Source organism: Eupeodes corollae, chromosome 1, assembly GCF_945859685.1.
Source record: "Eupeodes corollae chromosome 1, idEupCoro1.1, whole genome shotgun sequence".
NCBI classification, from domain to species: Eukaryota; Metazoa; Arthropoda; class Insecta; order Diptera; family Syrphidae; genus Eupeodes; species Eupeodes corollae.
In genome coordinates this window covers 10,427,336-10,441,910 of record NC_079147.1, presented here as the reverse complement: position 1 = coordinate 10,441,910, position 14,575 = coordinate 10,427,336, and the positions used below count along the sequence as shown (strand labels likewise).

Sequence of the window (14,575 nt, the reverse complement as noted above, 5' to 3'; positions counted from 1 at the left end):
AGAAGTTTTCGATATTATGGGTAGAGAATAAGTCTAAGAATGTTGCACTATCATTAGTAAAATGAGTTGGATTGCTAAAATTATTTGTATATAAGCTTAGGCTGTTCATTTGATCAATAAATGATTTTGAAGTTTCCTTGTTAAGCAAACTACAATTAAAGTCACCACATAAGACGATTTCAGAATAATTTAACTCATACAAAATATTGTTAATAACATTTAGATAAAGTATTAGACAATGCAAATCGGCACCGACGATGTGGTTGCATCCCAGTCCCTTTTAAGACCTATTTTCGAAATCTTAGTTCTTAATGAATTCGAAATTTTCAACTATTAGAGCCAGGTCAAAATCTGGATAAAGCTGTAAAAAATACTTTAGCAAAGTAAAAGTGTTTAATCAATTATTCATTTCCACACACCAAAATAGAGAAATAAAAAATAGAAAACATTGTTTACATTTGCTTTTTATCAGCAGGTGAAATACATTTCTTATTTATTAATAATATTTCATACGAATATAAATTATGTTTTGTTTACTCTTTGTTCAATTTGTGAACCCCACACAAACTACCTACGTTTATTGTTTCAGTGAAAATAAAAAATCCCCAAACACTGTGCTCTACAAATTTTTGCATCTTTTCGTTTAAAAATGACAAAAAATTCTTATCATCTCGTTTCTGCTTCCGAAATATTAAAAAGTAAAGAAGATAACTCACCTATAAAAAGAATCATTCAAGCTGTATAATCATCACAACTCAAACGCATCTGTAAGCAAGCACTTCATCAGCTTATCATAGCTTCTAAACAATTAATAATATTAAATTAAATAATACAAAATGAATTTCCAAGTATTGATTGTGCTGATTTTCGCATTCATTGCCTTATCAATGAGTTCGGTTGAAGCTTTCCGTGACAGAGGCAGATTTGGAGGAGGCAACGGTGGTGGAAGAATTCCAATTCCAACAACACCACCATTCAATCCTTACCCAAGGCAGAGACATTTTTAAACTAAATCAACAATTTTTTAAAAATTAACATCTAAATTATATCAATTCGTAAAATAAATTATTATATAAAATTTAAAAAAATATAAGGCTTGTATTTTATTTTGTCTGAAGATGGTTTAAGATTTGTAAACAGGATTTTAGGCTTTGATCCGTTTTTCAAACAAGGCCTTAAAATCGATTTGATATTGGGCAGCAGGCTTGATTTTAGACTTTGATTAGCATTTCAATCTAAGGCCTTTAAATCGATTTGATTTTGGACAGCAGACTTGATTTTATGACACTATAAACTTCTCTTCCCCAATCCTAGTTCTTGTGTTCTTTCAAAATCTGTACATAAAGGTACTCGTAACATCGAATTACAATTTTGTTCTCTTTTAGTCTTTTTATTTTACATAAAATCCAAGAAAATAATAATAATTTCGCAACATTTAATTAAATAGAAAACATCAATTCACTAGATGCCCAATCATTCGTCTGCTGCAAGCAAATATACTGCAACAGCATCATCATCATGCAGCAGAAGAGGAGATATCACAACCGCAACAACTATTTAGATCCAAGGTAGGGCATCAGGAAAGGAGAAGCAATCGAATCGAAGTTAAAGCTTGGAGTCGAGGCTGAAGCAGCCGTAGCCTCAGCCGCAGCAGCAACAAAAAGCCAACCAGACTTGAGTCGAGTCGAGTTGAGCCGCCTCAATTTCATTTCAACTTGCTTACTTGCTGCTTGCTTAGTTTTTCTCGTTATAACTTCAAGAAGCGAATGAATTATGGTAAATTAAGAACCGCGATTATAGATTAGTGGGTCCGCATTTCGATATTTTGTTTCAAGACTTTGAGAGCCAAACGGACTTACATATCTACATCCATATAATAAACCTCATCATCAGCAACATCATCAGCCAGCAGCTCTCGCAGTAGTTAAAGTTTGAGGTTGTGGTGATGTCCGTTGTCGGAGCAGGAAGTGAGGAAGCGGAATGCGTTTTCATTTGAAATCTTGTCCAGGGCATCTCCTGTTTTGCTTTTTTTTAATGTTGACTCTTGAATGTTGTAGGTATAGCTTTATTCCCCATCAGATCCACTCTCTTCAAAAATGGGTTTGCTTAGGGATAGCGATATGATGGTTGAACGGTAGGTATAAAGTATATTCTTAGTGCGGTGCGGTGCGGAGAAGAAAAAGAGGGGCGGCGTAAATGCATGCACGCCACCACCACGCTATATAGCTTAGGTAGACCTACTATAGCAAAGCTCTCTTCTCTTCATTGATTTCGTGATTCACTTTAATGAAACGAAATCTGATATGGAGCCAGTTCGAATTATCTGCATTTATCCAAAGTAATATTAAATTTCTCATCACGCCTTTCTCAGGCAGCAGCAGCCAGCGTCCAAAAAAGACAACGACGGATGGCGGCGAACGGACAGACGGACAAACGGTCCAACTGTAAATGCTTAGCACAGGCGCGGATACAAAAAATAGCAATGATGAGAGCAACTGGCTTCCTTATCAATTTTCAAATGATGCGAAGTTAGTTTCAAGTTCTAATATGGTTGATGGTTTGGGGGCTGAAGCTCATGAGTAGAAGAAAGGGCGACTGGTGATGGGAATTTCTTGCGGTTAATCGCAGATAAGGAATAATAATATTGAAAAAGAAAACAAGTAAATTGATTGGGGCTCGAACTTGGGATGTGTGGATTGAGAAGCGAGCTCGCAACTCATTGTGCTAATGTGTGGATATAATTTGTAGTGTTTTTAATTGTATATTATTGTAATTTGTAATCTATTTTTGTTTTTTTTTCTTTTTTTTTTTTTGAAAAATAGAAAATAAAAGACAAATGAATTGGTTGGGACTCGAACAGGAGATGTATGGATTGAGAAGCAAGCTCGCAACTTTTTTTTTTTTTTTTTTTTTTCAAATTCATTTTTATTTAATTCAATCTTCAATCTATCTTAAAGCTAGACAAAAATTCATAAAACTAGCCTAAATTATCCATAACTTACAACTAACTTAATGGTCCCATACGGACACTCTAAGCTAAACTATAACACTAATTACTAATGCCTTTCGGCCTTAAGATCTATTTTACTTCAATTTAAATTTTATTTGTTTTTATTAGAAAATTTTGAAAAAAACTAATATCAATAACCTTTTTTATTTATTTTTACTTACAAACTACTTAAAATAAGGTCCTTAAATAAAACTTAAAAACTAACTTAAACTACCTATTCTACCTATAAACTACTTAAAACTAGAACAACCACAGCAGCAAATCTAACTATCTAACATTTTTGTTTTTCATATTTCGTTGTCTTTTTTTTTTTTTTATTTTTATTTATTTTTTTTTTTTTAATGTTTTTTAATGTTTTTTATTTTTTTTTATTTTTTTTTTTGTTTTTTAATTTTTTTTTTTAATTTTTTTTTTTTTCGTGCCACCATGCCTATTCTACTTAAAACTAAACCCTAAACATAAAACAAGTATGTAAGCCGGCCAAGGCTTAAAACCCCATCCCGACTACCCACTATCAAGTGCCGATTGAAGCCACCAAAACTGGTTCTCCTGCTTCACCCTATCAGTTCGGTCCCGTTCGGACACAGCCCTACTGAACCGAAGGAGCTCTGCTCCGCCTTGTGCCATGACGTCCCGATTGTACAGGAGTCGCCTATCCACGGTTCTTCGTCTGACGTGGTAGATTAACGGAACTGCCAATCTATCCTGTATCAGACCGCATCTATCTAAAAAGAGGAATGCCTCTGGGGGAATGAAGCCGCTCAAGCGTGCACTCTCAAAATACTCGTCGTTCGGATAGAACGCCCCGAAAATTAAACTGTTGGTCGAAGACATAGCTCTTGCAATGTGACCTCGAACGAGTTTTATCACGAAATTGTCAATTCTGTTGATTCGAGCCCCGTTGTATAGGACCTCGTTGGAATAGTAATGCACATAAGAAGATTCGGCTGTTCGATATAAGCCGGTACAGCGTCGTAAACACTGCCGCTCGAACACCCGAAACTTCTCCATCTGGGAAGGGGCAACGTTGAACCACACAGGACAACCATAAACGATCATTGGCCGTATGAGGGCCATGTAGCAAATTACCTTCACTCTGGGGTCAAGCCGACTGCTAAAAAACAGTCGTTTCGTCAGAGCGAAGGCTCCTCTGGCCCTGGCCAGAGCAGCATTTATATGTCTGTCGAAATATAAATACTGATCTAACCAGATACCGAGGTACTTCACTACACTTTTGCTCGCCAATGGCTGCCCGTGAAGATCAACGATGACCATCTTGCGCCAATTCTTACACGTATCCCTCGTGGCCCCAGCCAACGGAGTCCGGAACAGAATTGTCTCTGACTTCTGGACATTTATTTTCAGTTTCCAGTCGTCGCAATATCGCTGAATCTTGTCGAAATCACGCTGCAAGAGAATTCTAATAACCTCAACCTTTCGGGCCGTTCTGTACGCAATTAGATCGTCGGCGTACGCAATTGCCTTTGTAAGACTACCTATCAGATCGCTGGTGTAAATGCTGAAGAGAATCGGCGAATTCACCGCTCCCTGTTGAAGACCATTTTTAATTGAGAATGTTGTGGTAGAAGTTACATTGCCACTTTTGACAACAAACTTTCTACCGTTAAGCATATCATAAAGTATATACAACAATGGCTTGCTAATGCCAAACCTGCTCAATTTTAGGTAAAGACCCTCTAACCATACGGTGTCAAAGGCCTTTTCCAAATCAACCAGGACAGCACCTGTGCATTGTTGTTTTGATTTATTCCATTGGATATCAGAAACGAGTTTAGACGCAGCATGAATTGTGTCATGACCCGCCTTGAACCCGAACTGTTTATCCGGAATTATTTTGTTGTCCGCAGCCCACTTAGTCAGAGCCCTATTAATGATCTTTTCGAAAACTTTGCTGATGCTCGGAAGAAGACTTATCGACCGAAGATTTGACGGGTTGGAGTTGTCCTTTCCCTTTTTCGGGAGAGGATGAACCACAGCAGTCTTCCAATGCACTGGATAATATGCATTATTCAGTGCATTATTGAAGAGCGTGGTGTATATGTCAATTGCTTCCATCGGTAAATGTCTTAGTACAACGTTGGATATACCATCGACACCTGCTGACTTTTTGTTTTTTATTGAATTGAAGATGAGCTGAAGCTTAACCTTCGTCACTAACAAAGGACTTGGTCCCGTTTGCTCGGCGATTATGGCATTTGCCAAGGAATCGTCATTGAACCGCATGAAACCGCGGTTCTCAGATCGCCATTGTGTCATATCATTTCGAAGGTAAAAGTGATTAAGTAGGGCTCTGTTTTCCAGGTCGTGGTTGGGGCGAATGCTAACATTCACCTTGTACACTTGCTGGAAAGCAGCTCCCACCGCCTCCACTTTTTCCTTCGGATCTTCAATTATATAAAAGTCATCGTCAAAGATGGCTTCTTCTGGATCTATTTGCGCTGTCATGAGTACGTCTCTGTTTTCTTCGGTTCTTTGGAGTTTAAGACACGGAAGGTCATTATCGTTTTTTTTCCTGAATATCTTGTTGATTTTGGGGAACATACTAGGGTCACTCGAATTAACTGACCGGATCTTGCGGTCCCAATACTTGTTAATTGATAGCCTGTAGTTCTCCTTAATCAACAGATTGACATTTTTTATTGACGACTTCAGTGTCCTAACCTCCAAGTCGTGTGGGTCTGTAAGTCGTCTGTACAAGTTTTTGAGTCTTGTCAGTAAGCCACTCTTGTGCTTTCGCAGTGCGTCGATTGTAGCGTTTCTGTAAGCGTCCATTTGGTCCCGTTCTCTGTACTTTGGAATTGTCCGTTCCATCGTTCGTTTTATTGTTTCGTCCATCTGTTGTAAATGTTGGTCAATCTCTGTGTTTGTCAGGTTTCTGTTGTTTGGTGGGGCTATGTCACTCGAACGAAGTTCTCTCGCTAAGGCGTTGGTGAAACGAGGCCAACGCATCTTACTGTAATTGTAAGAGTGCGTTGCAACGTATTCCTCCAACTCTACGCGTTCGTTCGGAATCTGCATTACAGCAGCCAGTCCGCAGTGATCACTGTCGTACTCGACTGTCCGTAAGCAGTTTCGAGGGTGATTACCCACTTTGTCTGTTACTGTCAGTCTAGTGTCGTACAGCAAAAGATCCAGAAAGGAGCCGCTTCTTGGATACGATGGCTTTTCGGTAGCCAGCAGGTCGACGCCATATTCAACGCTGTAAAGATTCATCAAATTAAAAAGATGATTACCTCTGGGATTACTATGTTGATTTCCCCAATCTTCATGTTTTGCGTTCAAATCACCGGCCAAGATGAAATAGTTTTCTTCCAAGCTCAGTTTCAGTTCCCTAAAAAGAATCTCGAGTTCTGAAGCAAAGTAAGTAACCTGCGGAGCTCCAGCCGCATAAGCCGCAATCATATACATCCGCTTCCCTTGAGTGAGAGAGATGCATACAACGCAAACTTCTAGCGTCTTGAGCTTTCGCAATTCATTGTTGTATATGACTTTATAATTAATGCCTTTTCGTATAAAGAGAGCGACACCACCCCCTTGAGTGGAGTCGGGCCGGTCTCTTCTTACGATATTGTAATTTTTATGAGTCAATTTGTGTTTGTGGTTTAGCTTAGTTTCGCTAGCCATAAACACATCGGGACTGTAGTCTGTCAACAATTGGAACATATTGGCTCTTCGTTCAATCCTAATCAGTGAATTTACATTCACAGCTAGGACTTTAAGGCGCGTCTCCGGCAGCGCGCCCATTATGATCTAAATTGCGCCAGGCCAGGCAACAAAGAGTAGAGATGATCTACCCTTTTGCCTTGCTCCTTTATCTGACTTTGCAGTCCTGTTAGTTGACCTTGAATGCTCAACAACAAGGCTACAATGTCAGGCTGCACCTCTGGTGCCTTAGGCACAGGGGCCTTTGGGGCAACCGTTGGTGGAGCCTGTCTCGTGTTTCCACTCCCTGACACCATTTGGGCGTAAGAGAATTTGGGATTCACGAATTTTTGTGTTGGAGCCTGTCGAACTGTTCGACTTCTTTCGGCTTTTTGACTGGCCTGTTTTTGTTTAATTTCTTGGACCTTAGGGCAACCCCTATAACTAGCCGGGTGCCCTTGGTTTCCGCAAAGGACACACTTGAGCAGGGTCAAATCCTCAACCCGCTCATTCCCCAGCTTGCACTCTCCTTCTTTGTGGGTTTCTCCGCACCTCACACAACGCAACTGCATATTGCAGTTAGCATTGGCATGGCCAAACCTCTGGCACTTCGTACATTGTAGAATGTCGTCGTGCCTTTTTAATGTCTCCCAGCGTACAGCTTGATTGTCGAGAGATACGATTCTCTCGACACTATTCAAACTGCTTTGGGGCGATAATGTTACGAGGAACATTGGCAGCCTATAACCCCCTCGTCTTGACTTCACCGTAGTGAAAGGCTTGACCCCGATAAAATCGAGATCGTCACTGGCTTTTTGGCGGAGCTCAGCTAAGAGCTCCTCCGGTTCCGTGCAGGAACTTATGCCCTTCAGAAGGACCGTCTTAAACTTTTCACATTTTGGCGTGTAACTGAAGAACTCAGCTGTGGCCTCTTTTAACAATTCTTTCACTAGCTTGTATTCGGCCAGTGAGAAGCACTGGACCGAATAATTCTTTTCTTTTTCGTTAAGAATTTTAATTAAAAATTTGCCCTTAGTGGCCGACTTACATACCTGTTTAATGTCCTGTATGTCAACCTTATGGGTCCTAATAGGTGGTATTTTTTCTTTTCCAGCCTGTGGTTGTTTCTGGTGTTGCTGCTGCTGTTGCTGCTGCTTCTGTTGCTGTTTCTGCTGCTGCTGCTGCCTTGCTTGTAGCTCTTGTTGTTGCTGCTGCTTGGCCTTACTCGAGGTGGATGGGCCCTCAGGCATTGGGCCTGTCCCTGCTGGTAAAGCCTTCATTTTTTGCTCCGCCCCAGTGATTTTGGTAGCGGGCTTTTGTTGCTGCTGCTGTGGTTGTTGTTTTTGTTGCTTTGTTTCTGGCTTTTTTTGTTTCGCCTGTTGCTGCTGTTGTTGTTGTTGCAGCCGTTGTGTTGCTTTTTCCTCCTTCTCAGCTGCCTCTTTTTGTCGGCGCGCTTCTATTTTGGCTTTCAGTGCACTGAGAAGGGGCTCCATTTCTTCCTTCAGTTTTTTTAGCTGGTCCTCATAGGCATCTATTTGCTGCTTTTTTGCCTGCAGCACTTGTGCCAGCTCCGCTTCATCGGCTTCGTTGTCGTTGGGGGCTTCAGTCACCTCCATCTCCCTTTCTTTAGGCTGCTCTGGCGGCGCTAGGCTTGAGAACCTATTTTTATTTTTATTTTTAGGTGACCTATAGTGCCCCTCTCCACCTTCGGAGACGTAGTCGATGTCACCGTCTGACGACTCGCTTTGTGACGTCACCTCTTGTTGTTTTTTTTGCTGCACGCCTTGTCGCATCGCTCCGCGCTTAGCAGCATTGTTCCTTTCCACAAGGTTAGGCTTGAGCTTCCTCTTAACATTTGTTGTTGTAAATTGACTATCAGACTGATGGCCTGATGATGTTGCGGTGAATTTGTGTACCGCTGATGGCACCACATTGGCATCACCTGATGAATTGGCAGAGGTATCTTTCGACACCCCTGCTTTCCTCTCCTTCTCCATTTGCTTTTTTTCCCAATCTATAAAATCTACGATTTCACGATTGTGAAAAAAAGCTTCCAGATTTTTAGTGCACTCCGCACGGGATTCGAACCCACGACCCTTGGAGCTGTTTTCGGACGCCAGCTCCACTAGGCTATCGATTTGTTGTTTTTGTTAGTGGCAAACTGCCAAGTTTACTTACACTATTATTTGCACTATTTAACTTGAAAATAACTATAAATGAAACACTTCTATTCTCGTTGGAGGTCAAATAACGACTGAAGCAAGCTCGCAACTCATTGTGCTATTGTGTGGAGATACGTTTTGTGATGTTTTGAATTGTATATTATAGTAATTTGTAATCTATTTTTAGATGTTTAATTGTTGATTTAAAAAAAAAAATAGAAAAATATTGTTTGCTGCGATGACGTTGGTGGCGGGGCCTGGGGTCGGGCTGGGGCTGGGCTGGGGCTGGGCTGGAGTGGGGGCTGTGTGTGTGTGTGTGTGTGTGTGTGTAGTTTTGAGGATAATGTCTGGGGCGAGTGTATGGTAGTGAAATGGTACGTTTTTGTGGGTTGAGGTTAGGAGATAATCAAAAATTACCAAGAGGTTTTATTTAAGGATTTGTATTAAATATTTATGTATTATTTTACAATAAAGAAAACCACATTTCAAAGATATGATCAACTAATTTTTAGTGAAAGGGAAGATTACAAGTTAACTGACTGAATATAAATTCCACATTCGTTTTCAATAACTTCAAAAACAAAGTCTTAAAATTAAATAGAAAATAATGAGTTCTCTGGCGTGCAATTTTTTACAAAAAGTGAATGCTCTAGCAAAGGAGAAAAAAATAATTAATATAAAGGATCTGTCACCAGTGCCTCAAAAGATTATTAGGGCATTTAAGTGCAACACAAAGTACGGGCGGAAAGTACTTCTAGAGTTGGAAGATGGAAACGTTTTTTTACCAACGTGCTATGAATCATTGTCAGATGAAGACTTGGAAAAGATGAATAGGTTAATGATAAAAGTAACCAAATCTTCTTCTTACATGCTAGGAATTCGTTTTATTATGAATGATAGCAAAGAAATTGTTGAGGAAAGGGTAAATTTTTTTTTTTTAATGTGGTATTGTAAAATGCTTTAAATTAATATTTTTGTATTTAGCGCTTCAGGATTGTGTCAAGAGAAGTAACAACGGTAAAAAGATTCAATATCAAAGGAAACAAAATTAATTTTAAAATCAAACCGATTCCAATTGATGAAGAACCAACTACATGGGTGAGGGACGCTATCGAGGGGATTGCTGAATTTGTTTTTAAAGAAATTGATGGGGACGACAAAGTTGGGGTTACTTTTAGTGGTGAAGGGTTTTCGCTCGAAAGAGGAAGTGGATGGATAAATTTCAAAAGTGCTTCTGAGTTCCAGACAAAAGATTTCTGGGATATGATACAGAAAATTTTCCAGAGTAATTCGAAAGGATTAAATACAGACACTTTTTCTATGAACGTGACCACAGTAAAAGTTCCAAAAGGAAGAGGGAATCGTCGTGGTAGTAGCTATTACAATAACTTTGATGAAGAATGTGCTAAGCGTAAAGGAATCATTACCATTAAAAATACAGACAATTTATGCCTCCCAAGAGCCTTATTTGTTGCTAAAGCATTTGCAAATAAGACAAGCGACTTTAATAAAATCATAAAAGATAATTTCAAAGTTCAGACAAATGGAGCTTATCAATTGATTAAGGATGCATGTGTTGAAGTTCCAGAAGATGGTTGTGGTATCCCTGAGCTACACCAATTTCAAAATTATTTGATCGATTTTAAAATAACAGTCTTTCAATATGGAACAAAGGGGCGATCGACAGTATTCGAAGGTGTTCCTGCCAACCCTACTACCGGAAAGAGAATTAATTTGATTTTCAATAAAAATCATTTTAATGTAATAACATCTTTGACATCAGCATTTTGTTGTTCTTACTTCTGTGAAGAATGTCTCATTCCGTACCAGACAAAAGGAAGACATAAATGTGTCAAAGCATGCCCTCAGTGCCAAGAAATACCGGATTGTAAACAAGTTCCCAAGGAGACTAAGTGTGAAGATTGCAACCGAAGTTTCCGGGGACAACAATGTTTCGATAACCATAAGGCATCAACCTCCAGTAAGAAAGCATTGTGTGATAAAATTCAGAAATGCTTTAAATGTTTAAAGACAATTGGAGGTAATAGAAAACACACATGTAACGAGTTCTTTTGTGCACGATGTAAAAAATTTGTGCTCCAGGATCATTTTTGTTACATATTACCAGACAAAAGAACTCCAAGAACTGAAAATTGCCTTTATATTTTTTATGATCTGGAAAGTCAGCAAGAGCATCAGGATAGTGCTGAATGCATGGAGGAGGAGGAAGAAGACGGGGTTATAAACAAAATTCACAAACCCAACCTGGCGGTTTTGCAACAGAGATGTAGTTCTTGTATTGAAGTTTTAAAATTACATTTTTGCAATGTCTGTGGTTTTCGACAACATATTCTAAGCAGCAATGTGATTTCCAACTTAATACATTACATAATGAACATGAGACAGAAATTTAAGAATGTCATTGTGATTGCGCACAACGGACAAGCCTATGACCATCAGTTTGTGTTAAATTATTTTTTAACTGAGACGATCTGGAAACCAGAACTGATTATGCGAGGCTCCAAAATAATTTTAATGCAAATAGCAAATATTAAGTTCTTGGATTCTCTGAATTATTTCCCTATGGCCTTATCGAAGCTACCAAAAGCATTTGACCTGGACCCCACATATAAAAAAGGGTACTTCCCCCATTTTTTCAACACACTGGAGAATGAAAATTACGCTGGAAAATTACCTCCTTTAAAATACTATGCTCCTGATGCTATGAAGTCTGAAGAGAGGAAGATTTTTTTGACATGGTACAACGAACACAAAAATGACAATTTTGTTATGAAACAAGAACTAACTGAATATTGTATTAGTGATGTTAAGATTCTGGCTGATACATGTTTAAAATTTCGGAAATTGTTTCTCGCTCAAAGTAATGTAGAGCCATTTTTGGAGGCAACTACAATAGCATCAGCCTGCAGCTTGGTATATCGTCGAAATTTTCTCAAGGAAGATACAATAGGGTTAATCCCACGAAAAGGCTACAGACTCACCGAAAATCAGTCTAAGAAAGCAATTCAGTGGTTAATTTGGGAATCCAAATTAAGGAAAATTAGTTTAAAACATGCTGCTAATGGAAAAGAAGTTAAAATTGCAGGCCTCAAAGTTGACGGATTTTGCGAAGAAACACAGCAAATTTTTGAATTTCATGGTTGTTATTACCATGGGCATCCTGTATGCCTTAAGCATAAACGAGATGACTCTCTATCAGGAGACAAATATGACACTCTTAATCAAAGATATCAAAGAACCATATCAAAAACAGAACATCTTAAATCTTTTGGATATGATGTTGTAGAAATGTGGGGCTGTGATTTTGAAAGGTTACTATCATTCATGGATCATAGTGCTGTTGAATTCCTAGAGAATCATCATCTTTTGACGAGCCTCCCCCTTGATCCTAGAGAAGCTTTCTATGGGGGAAGAACTGGAAACACCGTAAGTTTTTATAAATGTCAAAAAGGGGAAAAGATTAAATATATAGATGTCTGCTCCTTATATCCATGGGTGTGCAAATATGGAAAATTTCCCATTAAACACCCTAAAGTCCATACAGATGTAGATATATGCTCCCGTTTGACATTAAAAAATATTAGTGGCATAATAAAGTGCACAATTTTACCACCTCAAAATTTGTTTCACCCGGTTCTCCCAATCAAACAAAACCATAAACTGATATTTAGTTTGTGTAAAACTTGCAGTGCAATGAAATCTAAAGAAGAATTTTGTTCTCATTCAGATAAGGAAAGATCAATAACCGGTACATGGGTAATAGAAGAAGTTGTAAAAGCCATTGAGAAAGGATACAAGCTTCTTGAAATCATCGAAATATGGGAGTATGAAGTGGTACAGTATAATAAAAATACCCATTCCAAAGGTCTTTTCGATAGAATGATGGACCAGTTTTTAAAAATAAAACAAGAAGCATCAGGATGGCCCACAAACTGTACTACTGAGAATGAGAAAAAAGCATATATATTGGATTTCTTAGAAAAAGAAAATATAAAAATGGATTATGAAGAAATTACAAAGAATGAAGGGAAAAGATCTTTGGCCAAACTTATACTGAATTCATTTTGGGGTAAGTTCGGACAAAGAGAAAACCAAACTAAAACAATAATTGTAAACAATCCGGCTGATCTATATGATATGGTAACGAACCCTTCATTGCTCGTTTGCAATATACTCCCTATCAATGAGAAAAACGTTGTGGTAAACTATCAACATAAAACAGAAACTGCTGAAATGCTAAACACGGTCAATGTTTGTATTGCCGCATATACAACTACACAGGCACGTCTCAAACTCTATGAATATCTAGATAAATTGGGGCAAAGAGTATTGTATTATGATACAGACTCTATCATTTATACTAGTCGCGAAGGAGAATGTGACCCTGAGACAGGGGTTTTAATTGGTGATATGACTGATGAGTTAGAATGCTACGGACCAGGGAGTTATATATCTGAATTCGTGAGCGGGGGACCCAAGAATTATGCGTATAAGGTTTTTAGTACGAATGATAATACCGAACATACTGTTTGTAAAGTAAAAGGTATTTCTTTGAATCACTCAACATCACAACAAATTAACTTTGATACCATCAAAAAAGCAATCCTGAGTACTGATGAGAAGGATAAAAATATTCAGATTATTTCTAATAACATTCGAAGAACAGCAGTTCACGAGGTCATAACAAAAACTGAAACAAAAACCTACAACCCTAAGTTGGAAAAAAGATTATTTCTCTCCGATTATACCTCTCTTCCATATGGATTTAAAAGGCAAATAAGTCATCCCCCATCGTCATCACTATCGCCAACAAAAACAACAACAACATCAACAACAACAACAATATAACCTAAATAACCTGACTAAAAACTAAAATTATATAAATAAAAACTATAATGATTATTTACTCTTTGTTTTCTTTTGAACTTTAAACCTACATATATATAGATATAGATATATATATGCAAGTATTTACTTATTTTAAGTAAAATGTAGCATGGTTAATGAATTTCCATCAGTTGCTAATTGCAGTTACTTTTAAAATGTTCTGGTGTGAGAAAATTAAACAAGGAGAGAACTATTGCATATGCGAAGCGGCATGGTTGGAGATAAGATTTTCTGACATACTATTTTATTCAGAAATTATAGAACTTTTCATAACACCTGAGCATGGATCAGAGTGTTGCATATTTCGAATAAGATGCGGGGAGGCCATGTCGGCAATTTCAAATTTAAGATTACAATTTCAGCAACTACAACATGTTCGTCTAAGAGTTAGAGGAGGAGTATTAACTATAATTGGAAATATTTTTCCAAATTCAAGTGTAGTTAATCGAAAAGAAAGAGAATATCCTGCTCTTTGTCCCTTTAGTGAAGTTGAAGTTTTCAATACAACAGATAAGTTTATCAAAGAGCGTCATCCATCTCAACAGCATCATTACGACCATAATGTGGGGAAAATACACTTAAAACCTACAATTCCACATAGTCATCAAATGAAATTGTCTTAAATTAATTCATTATCATTATAATCATCATCGTCGTCATAATCATAAATATGAGGGGGAAAGACTGATAAGAGTTTATGAGAAGTAAGAAAAATGGATTGTTGTAAAATTGCAAACTATATAAACTCGCAATTGTGCATGTTTTATGATGGAACATAAAATAATTCGAATTAAGAAATTGATGTTATTATATAAGAGATTAAAATAAAATT

The 14,575-nt window shown here is 38.0% G+C and overlaps 2 protein-coding genes and 1 long non-coding RNA gene across 3 annotated transcripts; 2 read left to right on the top strand and 1 right to left on the bottom strand.

Moving 5' to 3' along the window:
- Positions 1-421: 421 nt before the first annotated feature.
- Positions 422-1,093, top strand: LOC129939116 (uncharacterized). The gene is made up of 2 exons (XR_008780510.1): positions 422-475; positions 590-1,093. It is a non-coding gene; the product is annotated as an uncharacterized LOC129939116 (long non-coding RNA).
- A 1,226-nt stretch (positions 1,094-2,319) lies between these two features.
- LOC129943006 (putative uncharacterized protein DDB_G0274435) lies at positions 2,320-8,466 on the bottom strand. Its single transcript, XM_056052207.1, has 3 exons — positions 8,089-8,466; positions 7,838-8,001; positions 2,320-2,323 (listed from the first exon to the last, which is right to left on the bottom strand). Exons 1-3 carry the CDS (start codon positions 8,464-8,466, stop codon positions 2,320-2,322), a joined length of 546 nt encoding a protein of 181 aa, XP_055908182.1.
- Positions 8,467-9,442: 976 nt separating this feature from the next.
- On the top strand, positions 9,443-13,704 carry LOC129942993 (uncharacterized). The gene is made up of 2 exons (XM_056052190.1): positions 9,443-9,757; positions 9,820-13,704. Exons 1-2 carry the CDS (start codon positions 9,443-9,445, stop codon positions 13,702-13,704), a joined length of 4,200 nt encoding a protein of 1,399 aa, XP_055908165.1.
- The last annotated feature ends 871 nt before the right edge of the window (positions 13,705-14,575 follow it).

What these genes read in the sequence shown, in the direction of transcription:
- LOC129943006 (XM_056052207.1), bottom strand. Translation starts at nt 8,466, where the DNA reads ATGCGACAAGGCGTGCAGCAAAAAAAACAACAAGAGGTGACGTCACAA. An exon ending in CAGCTGAGAAGGAGGAAAAA is followed by an intron (nt 8,002 to 8,088) that starts GCAACACAACGG and finishes CAACAACCACAG; the next exon opens with CAGCAGCAACAAAAGCCCGC.
- LOC129942993 (XM_056052190.1), top strand. Translation starts at nt 9,443, where the DNA reads ATGAGTTCTCTGGCGTGCAATTTTTTACAAAAAGTGAATGCTCTAGCA. An exon ending in AAGAAATTGTTGAGGAAAGG is followed by an intron (nt 9,758 to 9,819) that starts GTAAATTTTTTT and finishes TTTTGTATTTAG; the next exon opens with CGCTTCAGGATTGTGTCAAG.